Source organism: Branchiostoma lanceolatum, chromosome 13, assembly GCF_035083965.1.
Source record: "Branchiostoma lanceolatum isolate klBraLanc5 chromosome 13, klBraLanc5.hap2, whole genome shotgun sequence".
Lineage (NCBI taxonomy): Eukaryota > Metazoa > Chordata > Leptocardii > Amphioxiformes > Branchiostomatidae > Branchiostoma > Branchiostoma lanceolatum.
The window spans coordinates 7,658,351-7,682,134 of NC_089734.1; the positions used below are offsets into that span (position 1 = coordinate 7,658,351).

General features: G+C 41.7%; 1 protein-coding gene and 1 long non-coding RNA gene across 2 annotated transcripts; one reads left to right on the forward strand and one right to left on the reverse strand.

The window, feature by feature from the left end:
• Positions 1–387: 387 nt before the first annotated feature.
• On the forward strand, positions 388–2,479 carry LOC136447243 (uncharacterized). The gene is made up of 2 exons (XR_010757695.1): positions 388–926; positions 1,146–2,479. It is a non-coding gene; the product is annotated as an uncharacterized lncRNA (long non-coding RNA).
• A 574-nt stretch (positions 2,480–3,053) lies between these two features.
• Positions 3,054–23,385, reverse strand: LOC136447212 (fibrillin-1-like). Its single transcript, XM_066445928.1, has 20 exons — positions 22,982–23,385; positions 18,140–18,224; positions 17,246–17,595; positions 16,681–16,797; positions 16,056–16,166; positions 14,971–15,243; positions 14,270–14,398; positions 13,328–13,696; positions 12,759–13,004; positions 12,305–12,550; positions 11,975–12,190; positions 10,801–11,016; positions 9,721–9,936; positions 8,529–8,740; positions 8,069–8,333; positions 7,579–7,721; positions 6,647–6,920; positions 5,969–6,074; positions 5,566–5,647; positions 3,054–4,753 (listed from the first exon to the last, which is right to left on the reverse strand). Exons 1-20 carry the CDS (start codon positions 23,040–23,042, stop codon positions 4,649–4,651), a joined length of 3,822 nt encoding a protein of 1,273 aa, XP_066302025.1. The 5' UTR covers positions 23,043–23,385; the 3' UTR covers positions 3,054–4,648.
• Between the last annotated feature and the right edge of the window lie 399 nt (positions 23,386–23,784).

Consider the following 23,784-nt stretch of genomic DNA (forward strand, 5'->3'; position numbering starts at 1 on the left):
CCTTTTCAATTCACTGTGCAATTCAATCTATTAACGTCCCATTGCACTAGTAACGGCACCGTCTCCATGTCTGAAACATCAGAAAGGCCAGTCACCATGCCTTAATAGTTTTAGGGTCGCACAAAAAACATACAGGCACATTTCACACCTGGTCTTGTTAACTGTTGTCTTCAGTTATAAAAGATGATATTGATAATCATGAACCATACACTATCCTAAATGACGTCCAGCTACATACACGCGCTGTGCAAATGACGACAGAAATGTAAAAGGCTTCAATTTAGAAATGCCGAACCGTCAGAAGGGATAACCACGGGGTTTGGGGAGGTATGCATGACGTCAGGTTAACTCGACAAGGTTGGCTGGGTTCTGAGAATGGGTGACCGGCCAACCTTGCGTCCTTAATGTTTGTTTTTCTTAGACGAGATTTTGTCAGATCCAACACGAGTTTTGTCACGTTTCGGGAAAGATTTATCACGCCCTTAACAAGTCACATCCTGCCATCCTGCCAAGCGTGGGAAATATAAAACAGCCGATCGCCAGGGAAAGTAGAACAGATCCAGATATTCCGGCTTTTCCACTGACTCATCAACCGGAAGTGACGTAACGTTTACCACAAACACCTGGCTGAATGTCCTACGTCTATCTTTTAGGTCACAAAGGCAGGACCTTCACACGGCTTGCGTAAACAGTGACACGAAGTGACGTAGGTGTGTACAAAACAGTGGCAGGTCGTTGGGTGGGCCCATGTCTCACGTTTCGGACTGTGTGCACTTCTTATTCGTTCAACGCAGAGACTAGTACTCGAGACAGAGGCGACCCCATTATGTCTTTACCGCGTGCGTTACCGCCGAACATGTACAACATGTCTCAACTTTTAGTCGCCTACATCACGATATTTGCAGCAATTTGGATGACTACATATGGTAAGATAAACTTTATTTTTGTCTACTGTCTGTCTACTTTATTTCTCATCTTTAAATTTAATATGTAGAGTGATAATAGCCAGCAACTACGCCAGGTGTGATGACTAATACAATAACAGGGGAATAGAATTGCTTAACCACTCCAAATAAGAAAAGCCACGTTTAATTATTGGCTTTTATGCGTGCGTTTGCTGATATATTTGATTCATTCGCATACAGGTATGCCGACAAACACAGCACGGTGTCCAGACGGCTACACCGACGGACGGTTTGCAGAACTGTGCTTCAGACTCGTCAGAACTCCCCTGTCTTACACCAAGGCCGCCGCTACCTGCGGATCAGACGGCGGCAAACTTATCACCGACAAGAACCGTGCAAAACACAACTATCTCCTCAAAAGAGACTTCGCCATGAGCTATTGGATCGGTTTGGATGATTTGAAGGAAGAGAATACCTTCGTGTGGAGCGATGGGGAAGTGCTAGGTGACTTTGCCATCTTCTCAGAGTCTTGCCAGAACCAACAAAACGCTGACTGTGTAGTACTGTCCAGACTAACGAATATGGAGTGGGTTCCGTCCGACTGTGAACAAACGTTTGCGTTTGTCTGCCAAAAGGAACTTATTTGGTAGTACATGTACTACAAGATGGTATCCGTAATGCTATTGAGATTAACTTATTCTGTGTTTTATTCTCAAATCGATGAGCTACTGTTTCGCCAAATTTCATTTAAAGAAGATGACAACGACTCGACGGTTTTAAGTGCCAAAAGTCTTCATGGTAGAGTTAAAAGGAAGATGTGCAGCTTAGATCTATAATTCGAACCCACCGGTATATTTGACTTTGAATATTCCAAGAGGTAAATGATTACCAGAAACATGCAATTATGTGCAATTCGTGTTAATAGCGACTTAATTGTTTTTGATTTTGACACATGTGTCATATTACATATTACACTATGTGTTTGTTACACTAGTATTGAAAAGATTGTTATGAGCACAATTATGTAGAGTGTAAATTTCGTATATGCTCAGATATGCTGAAGACATGAAACGACCGTTTCTCAAAAGTGTGAGAAAATATCTGATAATAAAACTACCTGTTGTCATATGTTGAAAAATAAACTCTTCCTATCATTTTATAATCAATGCGTTTTTCTGTGAAATCAGTTGAGTTAAGTGTGTGTATCATCCGATTAAACTTGTCAAATCTTTGCTCGCACAGCGGTCGCAACCTCCAGCGGAAAGGCTGCTGTGAAAAATGTGTGGGTGTGGTGACATGAGAGTAGAGCAAGAGGCATAACCGCCCTTTTAAGAAATGTCCTTTGTCACAATGAATGTCCCCATCTCAGACTGGTACAGCCTCTTGATGTTTGCTAAGTACTTAAAGTTCCGCGCAGCTTTTCTCCAGCTAGACGTAATTGTTACAAGCATGACATGACAAGACGGATTAGGGCAGGTATGTTCCTGTTCACCTGTCATTGGAAAGGACGGCCATATTTGTTTTATACTTAATTAGGCGTTACAGTACATATAAAATGCAATAAGTGAAAAGCCTTTGTATTGTATGTACTGTTGTCACAACACGATGTTAAAATGTTAGCCAACATGACTTGGTATTCTAGTGAGTTGAACCTTTGAGTTGATGAACCGTAGCAAGATTGTTATGCCTGATAGACACCAACAAGGCTTCTTTTGAATAGCCTGCATATCCGCTTTGAATAAGCATGGCGTCAAGCCGGTAGTCAAATTGCGTAACTACAGTCACCGGTATTTTCTAACGAACGGCAAAATAAGCATAGTTAAAGTAATCCATGCATATGTTGACTTAACACCGCTAAGCAATGTGTCCATATCTTTGACTGATCTGTAAATACACGAACGGTGACTGTTTCAAGCGACGTTTCAGAGCGTGAAATTAGGCTAGCGTTACTCTACACAGTAAACAGAAGGGTAGCCGATATTTGTAGGCATACCTATCCTATTGTAGCCATACCTAACGTTGCATTACTTTTGGAGTTGCAAGTTGATAGTTTATTTACCTCTTGATAATCAAATGAATATCAAAACAAGCTGATAACTGTATAATGGACTGCTCCAATGGGGTATGTTTGAATATGAATGCAGAGAGAACGCAGAAAATCAATTTTTATTCAAAGCTTATTCACTTACATATAACAATCTATAGTATCCGTAGCAAGATCTGAAGAATCCTCCCTTGTTAACTCACATCAAAGAGGCCTCAGATGTCTAACCAAAGTTGTTGCAGTGAAGGAACAAGTGAATGCAACTCGCAAAGTTATAAGACTTATAACTGATACCATTTGGCTGCTGTGCTTAATTAAAGCTTCACACGGCTGTAAGGATATTGATTAGATGCCTACTATTGTACACTGTCCAGACAGCTCAAATCAGGAGACGCCAGACTGATGCACAGCGCATAAGAAAAGCGGATCCGCAGAAAAGAGCTTTGCAACAGAACTGAGTCAGCTTACAGATGTGATTTTTGTGGCAGAGACTGCCATTCTCGTATAAGGCTATTTAGCCATAGTCGATGCTGTAGGGCTGTTGTGAATTTGGATTTTACCATAGTCAATACTGACCGACGGAGGCCATATAGGGTATTGTACAGGAGTAACAACGCTATGCAAAATTTTACAACATATTAAAACGACTATGTGATAGTCAGTACAGCAATGTAGCGTTTGAATACGCCCATACTTTATCTGAATATCTGATTGGTAGCATACTTACATCTTCCACCTTTACACTAGAGCACAGTTGCTGAATATGATATCCATACGCATTGTGTACAAATAGAAACATGTGACAACGATGTTATATCTGCTATCATAATAAGATAAGCAATATTCATATATGCTTGAATATAAATTATATGATTGTATTTTTCATTCATTACGTTACATTAGTGGGTTTGTTCAAACAAAAGTCATCTCACCTAACTTTCCTACAATGCTACAAATCTTAAAATATATCATGGTGAAATGTTTATATATTAATATCCTGATTCTTTATCAATCTAAATTTTATTTACAACTAATTTTACGCTAATGCTTGTATCCAGCCTTTTTCATCATAATCTTTCTAAAAAAAACTATCTATGCAGAGCAAATATTACATTTAACATTAATTCAAGGAATACGATACTTTACAACGCATAGTAAAAGACTGCATAATATACCTTTTTCAATAGCAAATCGAAACGACACACAACCTTTTTGGTAACAGACTGCAACACCTAACTTTAGGCCTAGCCAGACATACCTCTGCAAAACGAATTCAGAGTTTTGGTATTACTCTTGGTTTTCCAGTCCTATCCATAGTCACTGACGAAAGACAGCGGATACTGTCTGAAACGTCTGACTGTTTCAAAATTTCATCCAGTTGCTTGAGTAATTATTTTTGGCGTATCTTTCTACCTGGATGTCTAACCTTCATTAACGTGCAAAACGAATTGTTAATAATATTTCCATTTGTTGATATTTTTCTGTTATTGATAATTACCTGGACGCATTGTGTACTACATGTAGTAGCTTAGGATTCAATCCATATCTTTGGTAACCAGCAAATATTTACATGGACTAGATTCTTCAGATATAAGCGTTACAGACAAAACAAAGACTTAAGACTGCAAATGTGTTCCACATACTTTCTAAGCAACATGTACAAGTTCGTAGGATGTTCATCTTGAAAATGATGACATCTTTAATAGTATGCCGACCCCGCTGGGAAGGTGGAGGGGATGCTCTCCGAGGCGACGGTTGGCCAGACGGTAGGTCCGGAAGGAGTTGGGTACAGGTGCTCCGATGTCTTTAGGAAGGGACAAAGGGACACTAATCAACATCCAGAGCAAATACTGCAAATGCAGAAATGTTCGCGGTGGTTTTATGTTCGCGGTTTTCGCGGTAGGCTATTTGTCGCGAAGTTAAAACCACCGTGAATTTGTTTGCCCTCCTACCCCCATGTCTATTGTTTCCAACGCGAACACTCCATTTGCTCCCTACCGCGAAATTAAAACCGCGCGAACTTAAATGCATTTACAGTACATTTATCACAGAAAGTGCTCTACAATTCCATTTTGGTTCATAGATGAATGACTTATTCTGTAAAGAAGACATATTTCTGCATACTTCATATCTTATCGCCTTGGCAGTGGCTGTCATAAAGCGGGGCAATCAGGAGGGTAAGCACATTTACAATTTTCACCTCTACATGAAGAGTACGGTTATCATACTACTTTTCTATACTACTGCGATAGTCTTCAATTAGATGTATCATACGATACTGTACAACCTGTAGTGCCACCACGCCTTATAACTCCTCGACACTATTTTAAACACTTAATGTTAGCACTATATACAGTAAGTTAAATGTATAGAATCCTACTCTTCCTTTAGATTTCAATAGATGTCATTCAAAATGAATGTATGTATAGATGTATAGATGATTCATACAATTATTTTTTGTACGGACATGCAGTTCACAGAACCCCATCAAACTCTTATACACTTTTTTGTAAACAGTAAGACTTCGCTGTTGACTCATAAAAGAATAGCCATACACTACAGTAAAGAGAAATGTGTACCAAAGACCATTCAAATCACACAACGGCGACTACTCACGTGAAAGAGTTGAGGGTGGTGGTAGGTAGATGCGTAGACTGAAGGCGCTGACTCAGCAGACCCAACAGACCGATTTTTACCACTATGAGAAGAACAGTAAAATCATCGTGTGAGACTTTATAAAGAATATAATGAACACAGTTGGCTAACAATAGCAAACAGCTTTCAGTGATTCCATGTGCATCTTTGTTTTCAATTCTATTCACTGTGTTTCTCAACAATACCAGTTGTTACGACATTGCTCCAGAGTCCAGACACAGACAAAGATGTCTGTTCTGACATATCACTGATGAAACATTTCTTGAAACAGACAATCTCCAGTGAAAACCATGTAATGAATGATAAGCATAATCTGAAGCTTAGCTAACGTAAACCTCTGGCCCAGTAACTCGATGACACTTACTAGGTCTTCTTGTGATGTTTCGCCCAACAAGCGATCGCTATCAGCAGGAGAAGAAACAGGGCTGCCAGCGCGATGCCTAGCGCAGTAGCAGTGGAGGTGCTCAACGCTGGAATAGAGTACGTTGAAACATCAGCAGTTATTTCTAAATCTTCTACATGGGGATATATTTTCGATAAGGTAACGTTTCTGATAAACTCTGATATGAAATATAAGCCGTTGGGTGTGATATAACCAGTCGCGAAGCTAATCTTAGGTTATACAACACAGCATACCAAAACTGTTCGTACGTGTTTAGGAAACCTACTACAATGTCATCTTAGCGGGCGTTAATTTCTTACTAAGGCCATGTTGATTTGATTATATGGATAACATTACCGTCTGTTTCCGAAACGTTTTCGACTATACGGTAAATCGTACAAAGCAGCTTCAAAATAATAAAAGTCGGAAAACGGATACAAATGTCGTAGAATGCCTGAGTCAATTCCAAATTCTTAATCTATTCTTCAGTATACCATACTCTGTGTGTTTCGTCATTTGTTCAACCCTTTTGACTACTTATATTTCATGAAGAAGGCAATTTCGCACTCTCGCATCAGTTTGGGGATTTCCAGAGGATGTCACCTATATAATCGAATCAACATTGCCTAAGCTATACTCATGCGGTATTGTAGTTAGTACCTGATTGTCCACTCTCCTTAACTGCCTGACTTGTGGGACAGTTGTCGTTGTTAGACTCCAGGTAACAAACGGTCTTCAGGTTTACCCCTAGCGTGTTGTCGACGCTGTTTGCCGCCCTCAGATCGTTCTGTATGTCCAGCCCGTGCACGGTGTTGCCGTTCTGAAGACACACGACGTACACAGCCACGACCTCGTCTTCAACGATGCTCAGTTCTTTGACCACGACGCTCTGGACTTTGCTTCCATGCTGCGTTCTCCTGATCATAGGTTCTAGCTGTAAATGTATGGGCCATTAACACCACAGATGTAAATCCTTCGATGTTATGAGTTATAGTATCGGGTCATATGAGTTATATTCGTACGTACATACACAGCCGCTACTTCGTCGATGTTCGGCTCGACGACCAGAACGATTTGTACTTTGCTTCCATGCTGTGTTCTTTTTGAATTGGAAAGGCATAGGCCATTAATACCACAGATGTAAATCCTTCAATGTTATGAGTTTTAATATTTGGTCATATGAGTTATATTCGTACACAGCACTACTTCGTCTTAATTCAACGATGTTCAACTCTACGACCACGACGCTCTGTACTTTGCTTCCACGCTGTGTTCTCATAGGTTCTAGCTGAATTGGAAATGTATGGGACCTTAATGTCACCACTGTAAATCTTTAGACATGGTGATTTAAGATAAAGGATGATATGAGTTATATTCAATCAGACTAACAGAGTCAGGCGGTGGTCAGCTGTAAATGCTGGGATGGAAAACCAGGGCTGCTGATGAGCGATTCTGTCGGAATGAGAGAGCCAGAAATGCTGCCAAGCTTTGGATAGCTCTTGTACCGTCCAGTAAGACGCCTAGGGCCGTAAATATCCACTTATCATCCGATGAAAATGCTTAAAGCTTGAAGGCATTCGAGTTAAACTTACCAGTAATTCTATCTCGGTTTTCTTCGCCCTGTACTCTTCTGTCGCAGTATCCTGTAGTTCTGCAGTTAGTGTGACGTCATCCAGAACTATCTGATATCTCTGTTTTGTCAGGTTGTCACCAGTACACGCAACACTTGCCGAACCTGCCATAGAAAAATTGAATGCGATGAGATGCGATGGTTTGCATTTGAAACGTAAAAAAATGAGAGGACTTGCAAGCGTTTTTTCCTCACTTTCTACATGCGCCAGGCTAAGTCAAGTCAAGCAGTTTGCATTATAATAGCAAAGCATTTTGTATGAATGTTTCTCATTGGGGCGAAACATTGCTCAGGGATTCAACTTATGCTATCAAGTGGCATTCATGTTCACAATGGTAAGTTATCAGGAAAGATAACTTATGAGAAAGTGGTGAATAAACGCATTTATGTCTAAAGCGCCAGCGTTGTTTACCTTGAACGAGAAAGCAATAAACAAAGATTCATTGACATACTTCTGCAGGTGAGTCCGTCTCCTTGATATCCAGGTTTACAGGTACATCGGAAGGATCCAGGTGTGTCCTCACAGGTTGCATGTTGATGGCAGCGGCTTGGTTCTTCTGCACACTCGTTAACGTTAATGCAATTGAACCCCGAACCAGTGAATCCCGTCTTGCAGCTGCAGACCTCCACACCGGCATTGTTGACTATACAGTTAGCGCCGGACGCATCTTGATGAAACAAAAAACGGACAGAAATTGCGATTGCTGTATGTTTGTCCTAATTCGACTTGATTTCCTTAAAGGATTATCTTTAAATGTCGATGTTGTCTTCAAACGCGATGCTACAGATTTGGGTGTAATTCTATCACATGTTTCATCAGATATTATGCATACGTGTAGATGTGTTTACCACGATAGATCTATCAATGAAAAGTGAAACCAAAGAGAACCAAATAGCAGTGCCCTTACCGACGCAGGCTGTTTTTCCATCCCCTTTGAAGGGTGGCCTGCACGTGCATGTATACGATCCGACAGTATTCGTGCAGTCAGCGTTAGCGGCACAACGCTGCAGGTTATTAGCACACTCATCCACGTCGCTGCAGGTGTAACCATCTCCGCTGTATCCATTTTTACACGTGCAGGTTGTCACACCGTTAGCAGTCGCACAGTTCGTGTTCGGGTCGTCTGAAACAGACATTTCCCAAAGGTAAGAGAAAATACCACTTTCCATTGTTGGTTCACACACCAAGTACGTTTGACGCAAGCTGAAAATATGATATCATTTTTATATAAGTACCCATGACAGAGTCATAAAATGTGCGTTGAAATCTGACTGCCACTACATAAAAACACTTTTCTATCTGTATGTTAGTCCTTGTAATGGGTCAATGTACCTGAAATAGTGAAATTAAACACACACAAAATTGAGAGAAATTTTGATTCGGTAGGCCTAAGGAGTCAATTTTCTGTCGGCTGTGGAAGATTCTTGATTCCTACTGCTCTACTTGTCAGTAGAAAGACACGTCTCTCTGTTGATGGTGAAGACATGCAGAACTTCGGCAAGTTGGAGAGTTGAGAACATAAAGATAGACTTGGCCAATACTGCACGGGGTGGGGGGCAGCATTCAAACAAAGGCCACGATAGTGAGCAAAACACCACAAAAGCTGTAAACTCGAAATCAATGAAATCCAGTTAAGAAAAATAAGTCCTTTGACCATAGAAATAAAATGTAGAAAAATTGCCACGGTGTTGAAAAATCAGCGACCTACAGCTTACCAATATCTCCATGAACACCAGATAAAAACAACCAATGCTTCATCTTGGAACTTTCTCAAAACGTGTCAAGCATGGGCCATGACAATAGGGAAGAACATCGGCAGCCATTAAGTAGTAAGCAAGACAACACATGATCATAAACAAACACTCGTCCTGGAACACACTACTTTTCACGGCAAACATCTAAACAACGAACCCAGAACACCTCTAACTCTAGATACTCTGTCCGACCGCAAGAATGGGACTATTAAGCACTGCCACGACTGTGCAGGATAGAGCCTACGACGTGTCTCTTCCCTAAGTCACCAGCCGTCTTTACTACCTACTTGACTACAAGTGGATGGATCTCATAAATGGAGTCCTTGAATGGTCGGAAAGCCTAACTCACTGGTGCACTGAACACCGTTGCCCTTGTAAGGAGTGTTACAGCGGCAGGTATAGGACCCTAATGTGTTGGTGCAGGTTGCTTGTTGGTGGCAAGGTGTTGGGGTTTGAGCGCACTCGTTCACGTTGCGGCAGATGAAACCATTTCCGGTGAAACCTGGTCTGCACGTGCATGTTGCTAAGCCATTTGCGTCGGTGACACAGTTTGAGTTGAGGTCGTCTGAAAAATGTATGTTCTTAAAGTAAGAGTAAGAAGCAGCATGATTTAAAGGAACTCGTGGGACTTTTTTTTTTAACCGCAGAAGGAGACTACTGTCCTTGCCATCTTTCAAAATGTGTTGTTCTGTTGCCGGAGGGCTTGGTGGCTGTGTCCTTCGACAATTTGACGATAAGATAATGGCATACCGCTGTTCTCTCCGCTCATCACCCAAACTAAAAGATGAGTTATATACGGTATTCTGGTAACATGACGTCAAAGGGTAGATCTTAGATAATATCAGAGTCATTGACGTCAACAGCAGCACTCAACGTCTTCCATCGGTGCCAAAAGAGAAACATGGCAAAACCCTGTAAGCACATTTCAAATAAAAGGTCAAAGGAAAGTGGAGCATGGCACAGGTATGTATGGATGGCTAAATGCCAACATAGAATGCATAGAATTGATAACAATTACCCTATATTACTACACCATACTGCAATGGGGGATTGGGAGAGGTTTGAGTACCTGATATTAATCACCACTTAACCGACCCTCTACCTCATGACATTCTGGCTCCAGAATTAGTTGGAGACCTTGGATGGACCATGTAGGCATGGCCTTAAAGAACCCACGTTATGTCCATTCTACCAGTAACTCCCATCTACGGATGGAGGTAACTTTTATCCACTCTACTCTACACACCCAGTTACTCTAAACGTTCAGGCTACAGGGTCGAAAACCTTACCACTGCTGGTTGGACAGTGAAGGGACTACACTATGCCTCTTCTACAAGTTACCTAAAAACATCTGCACCCCCTTTGCACCATGACCTGGAAGGAAGTATGGGAAAGGGGAGTCCTTAAATGGTCGGAAAGCCTTACTCACTGGTGCACTGAACACCGTTGCCCTGGTAAGGAGTGTTACAGCGGCAGGTATAGGAACCTAATGTGTTGGTGCAGGTTGCTTGTTGGTGGCAAGGGTATGGTGTTTGAGCACATTCGTCAGCGTCACTGCAGGTGTAACCGTTTCCTACGAAACCAGTTGTGCAAGTGCAGGTTGTCCCCCCGTTTGAGTCGATGACACAATTTGTGTTGGGGTCGTCTGAAATAGATATTTGTGGTGGTTGAGAACATAGCAGCATGGTTTTACTACAGTTTAGGGGCGCACCGAACCTCGGACGGTGGACCATCTCCCTTGATTTTCTTGAGAAATCCGTAAGCCCATTGCATGTCTGTCGATGACTCTGCTTATCAGCCTAAGCCTGTTTCATGCCTGTCAATGAACCTGCTAATAAGCCTGTTGCATGCCTAGGCCTGTTTATAATCTTGCTAATAAGCCTGTTCCATGCCTCTAGATGAGCCAGCTAATAAGCCTGTAGCATGCCTGTCGATAAGACTGCTTTAGCCCATTAGAGAAAAGATAGTGAAAGCTTTGCCAGGGTCACTTTATGGAAGCAAGATACTTTGGCGTCATAGGCAGCTCTTGGACAGTATCAGAGCCATCAACACCTGAAGCAACAGCTCATTACGCACTCCAGTACCCCTTACAAGTGATTCCCAGTGTCCATGGGGGTAAAAAAGGCCGCTGGTCTCTCATCCTTCACTCTTTCCCATCCACATCAAGCAGTTTACCTAATAGGCGAGAAGCACTGCAGCCGGGCGCCAGAAGCACTAAACAAGCCGTGCTTTGCTTGCTAGCAGCAAATACAGCAATGCCCTGGGAACTACGACATATGGATCAGCATTGGTAATGCCAACAATACGTGCACTGCAGTCATATCAGAAGACCATCAGAAGGGGAGGACCACCTCACAGGGATGCTTAACACTAACTACCATCAACTACCGAGTTTTTACTTTAGATGTTTTGACCCTAGATATAAACGAAGACGTTGACGACATTAGGTCAACTGTGTAGAAAAGACCTTAAAAACCCGTGACTTGTCATTTCTTTATAGTTCTGTTCGTAGGCAGACGTCTTTACCATCTCTTTGGGGGCTAGACTACAATTGCACGGATATGAGAAAAGGAATCCTTAAATGGTCGGAAAGCCTTACTCACTGGTACACTGAACACCGTTGCCCTTGTAAGGAGTGTTACAGCGGCAGGTATAGGAACCTAATGTGTTGGTGCAGGTTGCTTGTTGGTGACAAGGTGTTGGGGTTTGAGTGCACTCGTTCACATCACTACAGGTGACGCCATCTCCGGTGAAACCAGTTTTGCACGAACAGGTTACGACTCCGTTTGCGTCGGTGACACAGTCTTTACCTTCGCTGTCTAAAATTGATATGTTAAGAGAGTGAGAAACGTTTAATAACGTCTATCTATGATGGCAATGACATGTCTTTGAACATAGATGAGGCCAAAGAATCGAGAGAACGTTTTACTTACTGGTACACTGAATGCCATTCCCTATGTAAGGATCGTTGCAGGTGCACGTAAAGGAGCCCAGTGTGTTTTGGCAGGTTGCTTGTTGATGGCAGGGACTCGGATTCGCATTGCATTCGTTGATGTCCACACAGGTATTGCCCTCATCTCGGTACCCGTCTCTGCATGTGCAGGTGTAGGAACCTACGGTGTTGGAGCAGGTTTTATCCGCGCTGCAGGGCGATGGCGTTCTTTCACACTCGTTCTCATCTGTAACAGAGGTGAGGTTGGCAATCAATAGAATGGACCATGATCCTTGATCCTTATTTGATAGCAGATTTCAAGTCCATATCCAATATACATATTCATGACATCACTGCAGGTAAATGATCGTAAATGCATTGCATGTAGAAACTAGTAAGAGAGGGCAACCGTCGTCTCTATCATAAGCAATGTTAGCTCTAATTTTACCACGCACCAGTGCAGGTACTTCCGTCCCCCACGTAGCCTGTGCGGCAGGTGCATGTAAAGCTTCCCGGTTCGTTCTCACAGTCCGCGTTCTGGTCACAGTTGTGCTTCAGGGCAGCGCATTCATCCACATCCTTACAGGCAGAGTCGATGTACGTGTACCCGGCCGTACACACACACACGTACGTCCCCGGAGTGTTTATACACTGAGATGTACCCAGGCATGGTGAAGGCGAAGCCGCACATTCGTCATTGTCTAAACACAAAGAAAATAAGTGAAAATATAACCAATTAATCATATGACATTCACATGCATCATTGGTACAGTCTCTGTGTGTGGGGGGTATGTGTACCACGTGTCGTGGCAAAATATTACAAAATGCACACGTCCAAAATATCAAACCGTTACTGTCCTTAGTATTTCAGAAGGACACACATCTAAATCTAGAAGGTCATGATCATTTGAAAGATAGGGCAAAACATAATAGACAGGAGATCCGTAGACAATGATAAAAAATCTTATTTTGAGTTATAACCTGACTATCCTTTGAATGAAGTTTTTGATGACTTGAGTCCTACCGATGCAGTTGTCAGAAGGTCCGGTGAACCCAGTTTTACACTGACAGCTGAAGGAGCCCACGGTATTGGTACAGTCGTTGTTATCGGGACAGCGTGGAGGGGTCGCCAGACACTCGTCCTCATCGTCACACGTAATCCCATCTCCTTGGAAACCGTCCGGGCAGCGACACTGGTACGATCCCACGGTGTTAGTGCAGGTTGCTAGAGCGTGGCATTGACCTGGGATTGCGGCACACTCGTCGATGTCGGTGCAGGTCTTGCCGTCGCCTTGGAAACCAGCACGGCAGGCGCATGTGTAGGAGCCATCGTTATTGGTACACGCGGCGTTCACGTGACAAGGTGAGGGTGACTGCTGACACTCATTCAAGTCTGTAAAAGTATTAATGTTACTAATATGAGTAAAACTCTTTAAATAACTATTAGAGTACCAAACATTGTCCATGAACGCTAATGAAATGCATATCGTTTTTTCACAACATCATCATATCTGCGACATGTGTTAGGCATTAACCCTTTGTACTCCGTAACCAAATCAGTAGATGACACAACATTTAATGATCTAAGCAATCAATGTTTTCTATCATTAGATACAGTCTAAGGCTATTTTTAGAAACCATGGTTACAATTTAACTTGTCAGATATGAAGCAGTTTGAAATGGTATTCTACAATCAAAATAAACAAACATTTTACATGGTCATAACTCCTAGGGTATAGGCATACACTTTTCTTTCAGTGTAGCCAAAGAGAGATTTCAGAATTTAAGAAGAGATCCTACGTTTGAGATCTCCTTCTAAGCATTTTGAGGTTGACAGGAGAGTGAAGGCTAATATGCAAATTTTACCCCTGCATTTGTTCATTCTTGACAATAAGATGAGACCATACTCATTACAAGACTCAGTTTGGAACCCGTTAAGTAGTCATAATCATTTCTCTGTACTTGCCTACACAGGTGCCGGAGCTATCCACCACGTAACCCTGCGTTCCACAGTTGCAGTTGAAAGTTCCGTCCATGTTTGTACACATCGAACTGCTGGGACAGGTATGTGAGCCTTCCGCACACTCATCAATATCTGATGGCACAGAGTAATACATATATGTTAGTAGCAACAGTAGTAGTAGTAGAAGTAGTATTAGCAATAGTAGTAGCTAGTAGTGGTAATTGTAACAGCAGTAGCAGTGTTAGTAGTAGTAGTAGTAGTAGTAGTAGTAGTAGTAGTAATAGTCGTAGAAGTAGTAGTAATAGTAGTATTTTATAGTAGTAGTAGTAGTAGTAACATTAGTAGTATTTGTAGTAGTAGTAATAGTAGTAGTAGTAGTAGTAGTAGTAGTACATAGTAGCAGTAGTAGTAGTAGTAGTTGTAATGGTTTATTCTGAATTCAACGTCATATCACTACAGTCGCAGCCCGAAGGCTGAATTAACGTTGTGACATTACAATACAGGGCAATCGCTCATTGACCTGTCTATAACTGTAAAAAGATAGAGTGACCAACGATAGATCAATTTTTTAAAACAGAATAGCTAACAAAAGAACATTTTGTGAAGATTTTTCCAGTTTGGCGTTATGTATGAAGAGGTTAGAATATCGAGTGCTGGAAGAAAACAACATATGATGACATGGGTTTCACCCTCAAGCAACTTACCCACACAATCAAATCCCTCATAGCGGTGTCCTTCATCACATTGGCATCTGAAACTTCCGTCCGTGTTTTCGCAGTGAGAATGGCCAGGGCAGGGGATGATGAGCTTTTCGCCGTGACATTCGTCCACGTCCACACACTTATCCATGCCCTCGGATGTACGCTGGTATCCCGGCTTGCATATGCAGTCGAACCCGCCAATGTAGTTAACACAGGTACCATGTTCCTCGTGGCAATGGTCGCCATGTTCATCTTGCTCCGCGCATTCGTCATGATCTAATCAAACAGAAAATTGTATGTCAGCATAAGAGAATAGAATGGTATGTTCTTCTAAGGTAGCGTCCAGTGGTTAGCGATCTTGTCTCTGGAACTAGAAGCCGCGAGTTCGATAAAGGCTGTGTCGCTCACCCAACATGCACGCTACCGGAAAGGGTCGTAGTCCTTAGGACGGGATGTTAAGCCGTGGTCCAATGTTTATTGTGCAAAGACCTGGGAGAATTCCCCCGGTACAATGAACCTGTAAATACTGTCTTCTCTGTCACGACCAGTGGAAGATAAGGTCTTCAGTGAGCTAAACTGGGTCGAGATCACTTTCCTTTCCTTCTCGATTACAGTAGGATGTAGCCCTTGATGGTAGCTACCTGCTTGTTGGGCAACATTGGATGTACATATTCATGTACATGTTCAAGGCAAACCGATAGATAAATGAATAGACAGGGATGTGACCCGGATTCCCCTGTAGCTCATCTAGTAGCAGCCTCGCAGTTGATCTCATAGGTCCAAGTAGTTGGTGACAGGGAGACACCGGTCCAAACCCTGGGACATGGCATATTGGTTGGGGCTGCGCCCATCTTTCGGAAGGGACGTTAAGCTTATGTCACGTGTTCGAGGAGGTGCCTCGGGTGCGTTAAAGGGTAATGGTAGCAACCCCTTCCTGTAAAGATACTAGTATACCTTGTACAGAAACAGCAAGGAAACATGCTGACCTATGTGCCATTCGATTACAATGGCTCGATTATAACCTCAATATTCTTCACTAAGTCAAGATGCATCAAACAAAGCGACAAAAGAAGGAATGTCACACTCACCAACACAATTAAAACCGTTGCCTTCGAAGCCGTCGTCACATGTACATTGGTAGGCAGACCCGCCGCTGTTCCGGCATTCTGCGTTCTCCCCGCAGGGTTGACCACAAAGATCTGTTTTGTGATGAAAAAGGTTTTTTAACTTCTTTTTTATTTTATTTTAATAGTGCTCAGTCAGCGGTAGTTTGTTCAATACGAACGTGCGTCCTCCACGGCTTCTTGCTGTGCCATCAATGATGATTTGTGGCAGACTATCTCTACACTAGGAATATACTTATTAGAGGTACAGTATGCAGAACGACCCTTAAGAAACAGAAGAGTTTGTCATCTTGGTTTGCTGATCATCTAGCAACTACCATTTGCGTTGTAATCGTGTGTATGAGTAGGAAGGCATGGATGACTTTCGCTTACTCGTGCATCAAGACAAGGATACAGCCAAATGGAGCGAAAGCCATTGCAATTTCATTGGCCCAAACACCTACCAGTATGTCCTAAAGAGAGTACTGTAGTAGGCAGAATAGAAAATTTCGAAAAATTGATTGGTCGATTGATTGATTGATTGATTGATTGGTCGATCGGTTGATTGGTTGATTGGTCGATTGATTGATTGATTGATTGATTGACTTACTTGTGCAGGTGGCCCCATCGCCGGTGTAGCCGTCCCTGCAGGTACATGTGTACGAACCGTCTGTGTTGGCGCAGTCGGCAAACTCGTGGCACGGGTTATCTACACATTCATTAACGTCTGTCAAGAGATAAAGAACAATGTAGCACACTGGTGTCATCAGTAAGATATCTCTTACAAATTTCCTTACATACTTGCAAATGTTAAAACAATGGTACAAGTATCATTGCATTTGAAGTGCAAGCACCGTGGCTAGTAAGGGATGATTAGTACTTGCGTCCAGACACACAACATCGGATCAATCTTTATTTGTAAACAGTACGAGAGAGCGACCTTATTTTGAAAACCTATTGTCCCTGTTGGACTACTACAAATCTTGCTCAGCCACTGACGGAAGGTAGTGGATGCTAACGTTTGACCGTTTCCAAAATCTATCCAGTAGCTTGCACAACTGCTATCTGTCGTATCGTATTACCAGGATGTCTAACCTTCATTGCCCTATATTGTCCAGACAGAGTTTGATATTAACCAACACCACGTCAGTGAATGAATACATCATCGCGCTTACCCTGTGCGCAGATGAAGGCCATCCTCGTGCTGCAGTCTGTCGGGACCCAGTTGTAGTTTGAGGTGCGCGTCATGGCGACGCAGTCTTTCGCATCATCGTTTGGCGAGCTGGGATCCCACTGTGTCGGCGAACCTAGCGCGTCGTTCTCTGGGTTTCCCCAGTAAAATTCTCCCTCGATGCCCCTATCGTTCAAGCCGAGCCAGTAAGAGTCGATGGCGGAGAACTCGGTCCCCAGTCGGTCGTGTATTTCTTGTGTCATGTCTGTCAGGAGGTGACTCTCTGAAAAAATACTTTCACAGTCCCTCCTCGCGGATAGCCAATCTTTCTGCTGTGTAGCACGCTTAGTAACCCTGCAAAAAACACACCATGGGTTGTCTTTTTACCTCCGTGAAAACGTATTGTAATCCGTTTATCTACTTACTTGTTTGTCTGTCTGTCTGTCTGTCTATCTGTCTGTCTGTCTGTCTGTCTGTCTGTCTGTCTGCCTGTTTGTTTGTCTTAGCATGTATTTGCAGTTATGTTAATATTGCAGAGTGGCAGCATGTTAGGAAGAACTGGTGTAATAGGATACATGGAGAATACGATAAAGAACAACGTCTTGTACGTTTTGTGTGTTTGGTTGCCTTTCAAATCATACTTGTGCATTCTCGATGCTACAGATAGGGTTGATTCGTTCATTTTGATGTTGGTCCCTTCCATTGACACTTAAGTTTGAGACACAACTCTTAAGTATAATGGTAATAAAATTGTCAGTAGCCTGTGTGTCGAAACAAAAAAATAGAAACTTTCTATTAAGCCTCTATAAGAAGCATTTGTAGATTTGGAAAATGCGTACTGAAGTTAAGTTCATCGTTCATGCTTGATTGGTACCAAGAATTACACAAAAGTACTAACCGAAAACAATGTCCAAGAAACCTTAAAGGAAACCCTCCGTGGCAGGTCCCAAACTGGTCTTGGGCATTGGCTGTGTCAAGTCCAGCTGAATCGACAACGAGAAATAGCGTGTAAAATTATACAAATAAAATCTGTAATATAAGCAGAAAGGTCCAACATTCAATAGAGGGAAATGATATTTGAGATATCCACATACATTACCAACGAACCATTTGTGTCTACACTTTAAGAATGTGTAACTTAGTAGTTGATTAACCACTGGAAAACAAACTGAATTTTTTGTACATTGTTATCTCCATGAAAAATGGAGATATAGTTTTGGGTGTGTCTGTGTGTCTGTCTGTTTGTTTGTGTTTCCGCACCACTCCAGTCAGCATAACTCAAGAACATCTTGATGGATTGCGATGATATTTGGTATGTGGGCAGGTGTTGTGAAGCCGAAATTCAAGGTCGATTTTGGGCCCCCTGGTATGTGACCTTGGTACTGCAGCAGAAATTCCATTTTTGTATCTCTTGACCTGGACATGCTATGGTCTTGATTTTCTTGGTGGCAGATAGCTTGTGGTGTAATAAAGACGTGGTGTGGGTTTGGGTCCCCTAGCAGCTTGCTCTGGAACTGCAGGGGCGTTATCTTGAAAATCTTCTAAGGAGAATAACTTAGCAAAGGAACGATGGATTTCCATGATATTTAGTATACAGGTAGCTTAGACAGAGATGTACATAATGAAGTGCAAATTATGTTAATTAGGACTTAATTTGCATACATAATGAGGAAAATCTATATTTGCAGTTTTTTCCATTATCAGACTCAAATACATGTAATGTATGTAGTTTATGGAAAGTGGATTATGAACAGATACCAATTATGCAAATAAATTCCTTATTTGCATAATTAATGCAAAACACCATAATTCATCTAATTGGAAAACTATAGGGCTGTCAATATTGCAACATGTGTAAGTTAGATAAAGGTGTTTATGACCAAGCATATATTATGCAAATGTGTAAGTCATTTGCATGAATAGGATTGTTCATGGAGATATGAGGTCGTGGAACTCTTGTTTTATTTCTGTTATTGATTATGTTCTTGAAGTTGGTCTACATTTTGTGTCTATTTATAGGTATGTGCATTTGATTTAATTAAGTGGTGGCGTCAAAATAAGTTTTATAAACTTGAGTGTGCCATCACTTTGTGTACTTTTATCTCTGACTTCAAAATAAATTTAAAAAATGCACAAGCCTCCCTCCCACAAAACCATGACCCTGGTTTGTCAAGGTCATTGTACCGAAACGTACCGGCGAATAGATATGACAGGTCTACTAAATGATATATATGAGCACGTGTGACCTGTAAAATGTGTACTTGGATCACATGTTAACTGTGGGCAGAGGTTCAGCAAGTCAATTGACAAGAAACTTTAAAAAAGAGAGGCTTATAGGCCTGAAGGATTTCAATGGACTAATCCACAGTTGGGATAATTTCCCTTTCCATAGTCGACAGGGTAATCCACTCTGCAGCCCACAGAGTAGAATTGAAACCCAACACTAACTGAATTTATCAAAGATTATCTATATCCGTCTATGGTTTACTTACTACATGTAGTATCTGTTTACTTGTTTTGAGTACTGATATATTATTGCTATAAGCCTTTTGGCATTAACTATAAAGCTATCATTATTTTGATCTATAGGACCCCCCCCCCCGTATACTAAAACACCTGGGCATGCCCCCCTCCCACATTCACACATGTATCTTTAGAGTATATTGTAAAAGGGGAGATTCGCGGTGGTTTTATGTTCGAGTTTTCCACGTCGACCTCTTCTTTAACCACGGCTAACATTTCTGTTCTGTCCTATGCCACCTATCCCTTGTATCAACCGCAAACTTAAATCACTGCCAACGTTTCTGCTTTTACAGTATCCAATTCTATGACCTTTTGGTCGCATATTTGGCGCGACCCCATACTCAATGACCTTGCACCGCTCCAGGTGTTGTTGACAACATGCTGCTTACCAACAAAAACGCATTTGGCACCATAAAATGCTTATTTGTCAAAGATGGACCTAAAATAAAAGTACCGAACCATTGGGTTATTAATGTGTCATTCCAGCTTACTTACGTTTGCACGTCAATAAGTTCTGAACAAAAAAATCCATCCTGTCGCTTTTCTGTTGTTTTCACCCTCGACTTCACAAAGAACGTGATCTCTGATTGGAGAAATATTTGATCTATCCCCAAGGCATGTCTTCTTTAATCCAGTCTTTTGTGTAAACATTCACATCTTCGGCGAGTTTGTACTATAACCTAACTTGCCTTTGCAATAATGTTTCCCAGTAACATGCTAGATTATAGAGATATTCTGTTGGAAGAAAATAAAAACCCATGAAATACTGAGAGTTCAGCTGGGTATTTTTGCGGGAAATTGTGCGGAACAAATGGCGCGTCCTCGGGGCACACGTTAGAATGCACGCACGTATCAGTCATTATACCTGACTCACAAAGCTGGGGGACCACGTGACCCTGCTCGGGTGACGCACTGGGCGTGGTTCGGTATCCCAACCAATGGGTCAGCCAGAATGTCACACAACCCCCTAATTGTTAACTACAATTTTCCCCGCCGCTTGGCTGCTGATAAGCCAAGTACTCTTGTTTATACCCAATCCACTAGGCGCTGACACCGCCTCTCTCTGCGACCTAAAATTTTACAGAGCCCTCAACGAATTTCATAGATAAAAAAGCTAATATTTTACGCTCTGTGTGTTTTGTTGTCTTTTTAGCCATAGTTTTACATTTTGTATGATATTCCAAAAATGAAATCAAGAATTAGACTAATCCGATCTAGATCGCAGCGTGAGCGTAGCGCGATCGCCGTCTAGTGGAATGGGGGCATTACACACCCAATCCACAAGAGCCTGCGACAACTGAGGGGCCACTGGGCGACCATAGATTTCACAGATCGCTCTACAAATTCCAAAGATAAAGAACAACATTTTGTACGTTTTGCGATTTTTTTGCCTTTCAAATCATACTTGTGCAATCTCGATGCTATAGATTCTAATATATCTTCAGATGAAACAACCTCCACAATGCAAAATAGGTTGCATTTTAAATAGGTAAATATATAAAACACTGCTATATCATTAGATAAAATACCGAAACTAATGATTAACCCCACTCAACTTTAACATTATATCGTGAGACATATGCTAGCCCTTATTGTATTAGTAATTAGTATGTTAAGTTCTATTCCATACCTCTATTTCGCACTAAGTTTGATAGTTGTTGCCATTCATTGTACCGTACAATTGCCGTGTACTTAAAGGGCCACATTCCCTCCAGAAATCTTTGAAAAGCCCCACCTAGGCGACATGTATTCCTGGTTATATAAATAAAAACAAAACAAAAACAAACAAGCAATCCAAGTTTGTCGCTGTACCTCAGCAATCTCCTTCTACCAGAAAGGCCTTATACATGTAAGATGTATTTATGAAGAAATCATGAAAAGAAAAGCTAACCTACGTTGGATCCATATCATTTTTCTTATAACGCCATTGGCCTGATATTACGTAAAAGCAATAATAAAGAATGACGCAGACAACAATTAGTCTTATCCCCAAAATGGGCTAGTCGAGACTTGTTCTATGACGTAACTTTACGATTTGTCAGGTCGTTTTAACATATTCGTCTTACATAACATTACATAATGATATAATTAGAAAAAATATTTCATTTTAAATGTCATACTCATTATGCTGTTCAAATATATAAAACTGTCATTGGTGAGAATTTTTTGTTTCTTTGTGTTTTTCTTCTCACCTTGAAACTGGTGTAGGTCTCGAGACAAATGTTCATAGAGGTCAAATAGAAAACTAGCACGGGGTCAGCAGAATTAGTATGAAATCTCGCACATGTATATGTAGACGAGAGAGAGAAGTTACAACTCGACCATATTTCATTACGACCGTTTACAAATCTGTGTTTTCTATGGTACCGATTGAACAATAAGTAGAGATAATATTTTTCAAGCCATTCTAAAACCAATGTGGTATTTCGAATTTCAGTGGACGACCATATAATTGTGTGTCGAATGTAATGGCTGTTTACCCGGAAAGTTTAACAAAATATCGAGAAAACAACAATGCCTGGACTTTTAGTAACTCGTAGCATGGTCCCAAATGTCCTTTATAAGCAGTGTTCATCACTCTAGCACCAAAACGTTTTGACATGTGGGGCATAGGATACAAACATATTGTTCAATTCCCTTTGCTGGGAGTGATTCTCAAATACAAGTGAAGAGGGTGATACGGCCACGTGGCACGGTCATGTTAAGCATAACCTGACACGTGCAGCTATGAACTATCATGCAAGGAACCGTTCAGGGAGGAAGAAAGAACTCGAGGGGTAGGCCACGGAAAGACGGGAAGATGATATCAGAGAACGGACAGGCATGTGAAACACTAAGGAACAGACAACCGAGAAGGGTGGAGAAAACTGGTTTTCTGTGGTGCCCCAACGGTCAAACAACTGGACTTAGGGATAGATGGGATGAGAAGAGAAGGCACTCAATGATAAATCATTCTGTTCTCCTGTTTGAAAGACTGCCAAGATTACACGTGGTCTACTCGAGTCGTAGTGTAAAAACGTACATATGAAGTGACGAAAAAGACAACATATCTTACTTACATACATGTACATACATTTGCCATACTATGATGATCTATAAGATACAAATGTTACACTTCAGACAAAAAATCTGTCCGTGTTTTAACAATGGCGGCATGACCAACACAAATTTGTTTCGTAACTACGATCTAACTCATGGGCGTGGAATGTGAACTTACCGGCGGCAAAACTCAATCCCACCGCGATGCCGATGAGAGAAGCCCGTGAGATCCCCATCATATCAGTCTTCACTCGGCGCCTTTCCTTCAGTACAGTATTCTTGCCTTCGCGTATGGTTTTAAAACACGTACAGTAGAAACAAAGATTAAAAACTGGGAGTTAATTAGGGTTGGCATGAACCCAAGTAAGGTTATCCGCAGTGTCTTGCTGCCTGGTCCCGAGCTTGTAAATGTGCCGTGACAGCGGGAGAAACCTTGGAAAGTGGTCCTGCCCAAGGGCGGACCAATCAGAAGGTTCGTTGGGACAAGACCGAGCGAACTTGCAAATCTGGTTTTAAATCAAGCCACGCCTGCGTAAAGACCCCGCTTGTTTCACTCGATAGCCTTCTGTTTTTCTACCGAGCCCCGAAGTCTCTCACACCTTCTCCTTATCCTATCATGTATCTTTTATCATTATACTTTATCGTCTAGTGCTAAACAATGTAGATGGGCATTCCTATAAGGGTACAAATGATAAAAGTCGCTCTGTGATCGGTGACCCATGTCAATCGTTAATTGACGTCATTGTTGGGATGTGTATGTCGAGTAAACTATTTATAATTAGATGGTCTGCGTGATATGACAGTCAGTTGAACAAAACTTCTGGCTGTTTGTCAATTTGGGAAAGGTGCATTGAACTGGTATGATTTTATCACGCATGTTGTTGTGTTCTCGGATACAGTCTCGCTGCATTAGTATGTTCATCGTGCTTTAACAGTCAATTGAATGTGGGGGAACCAAGATAGAGTAAAATCCATCTGGAT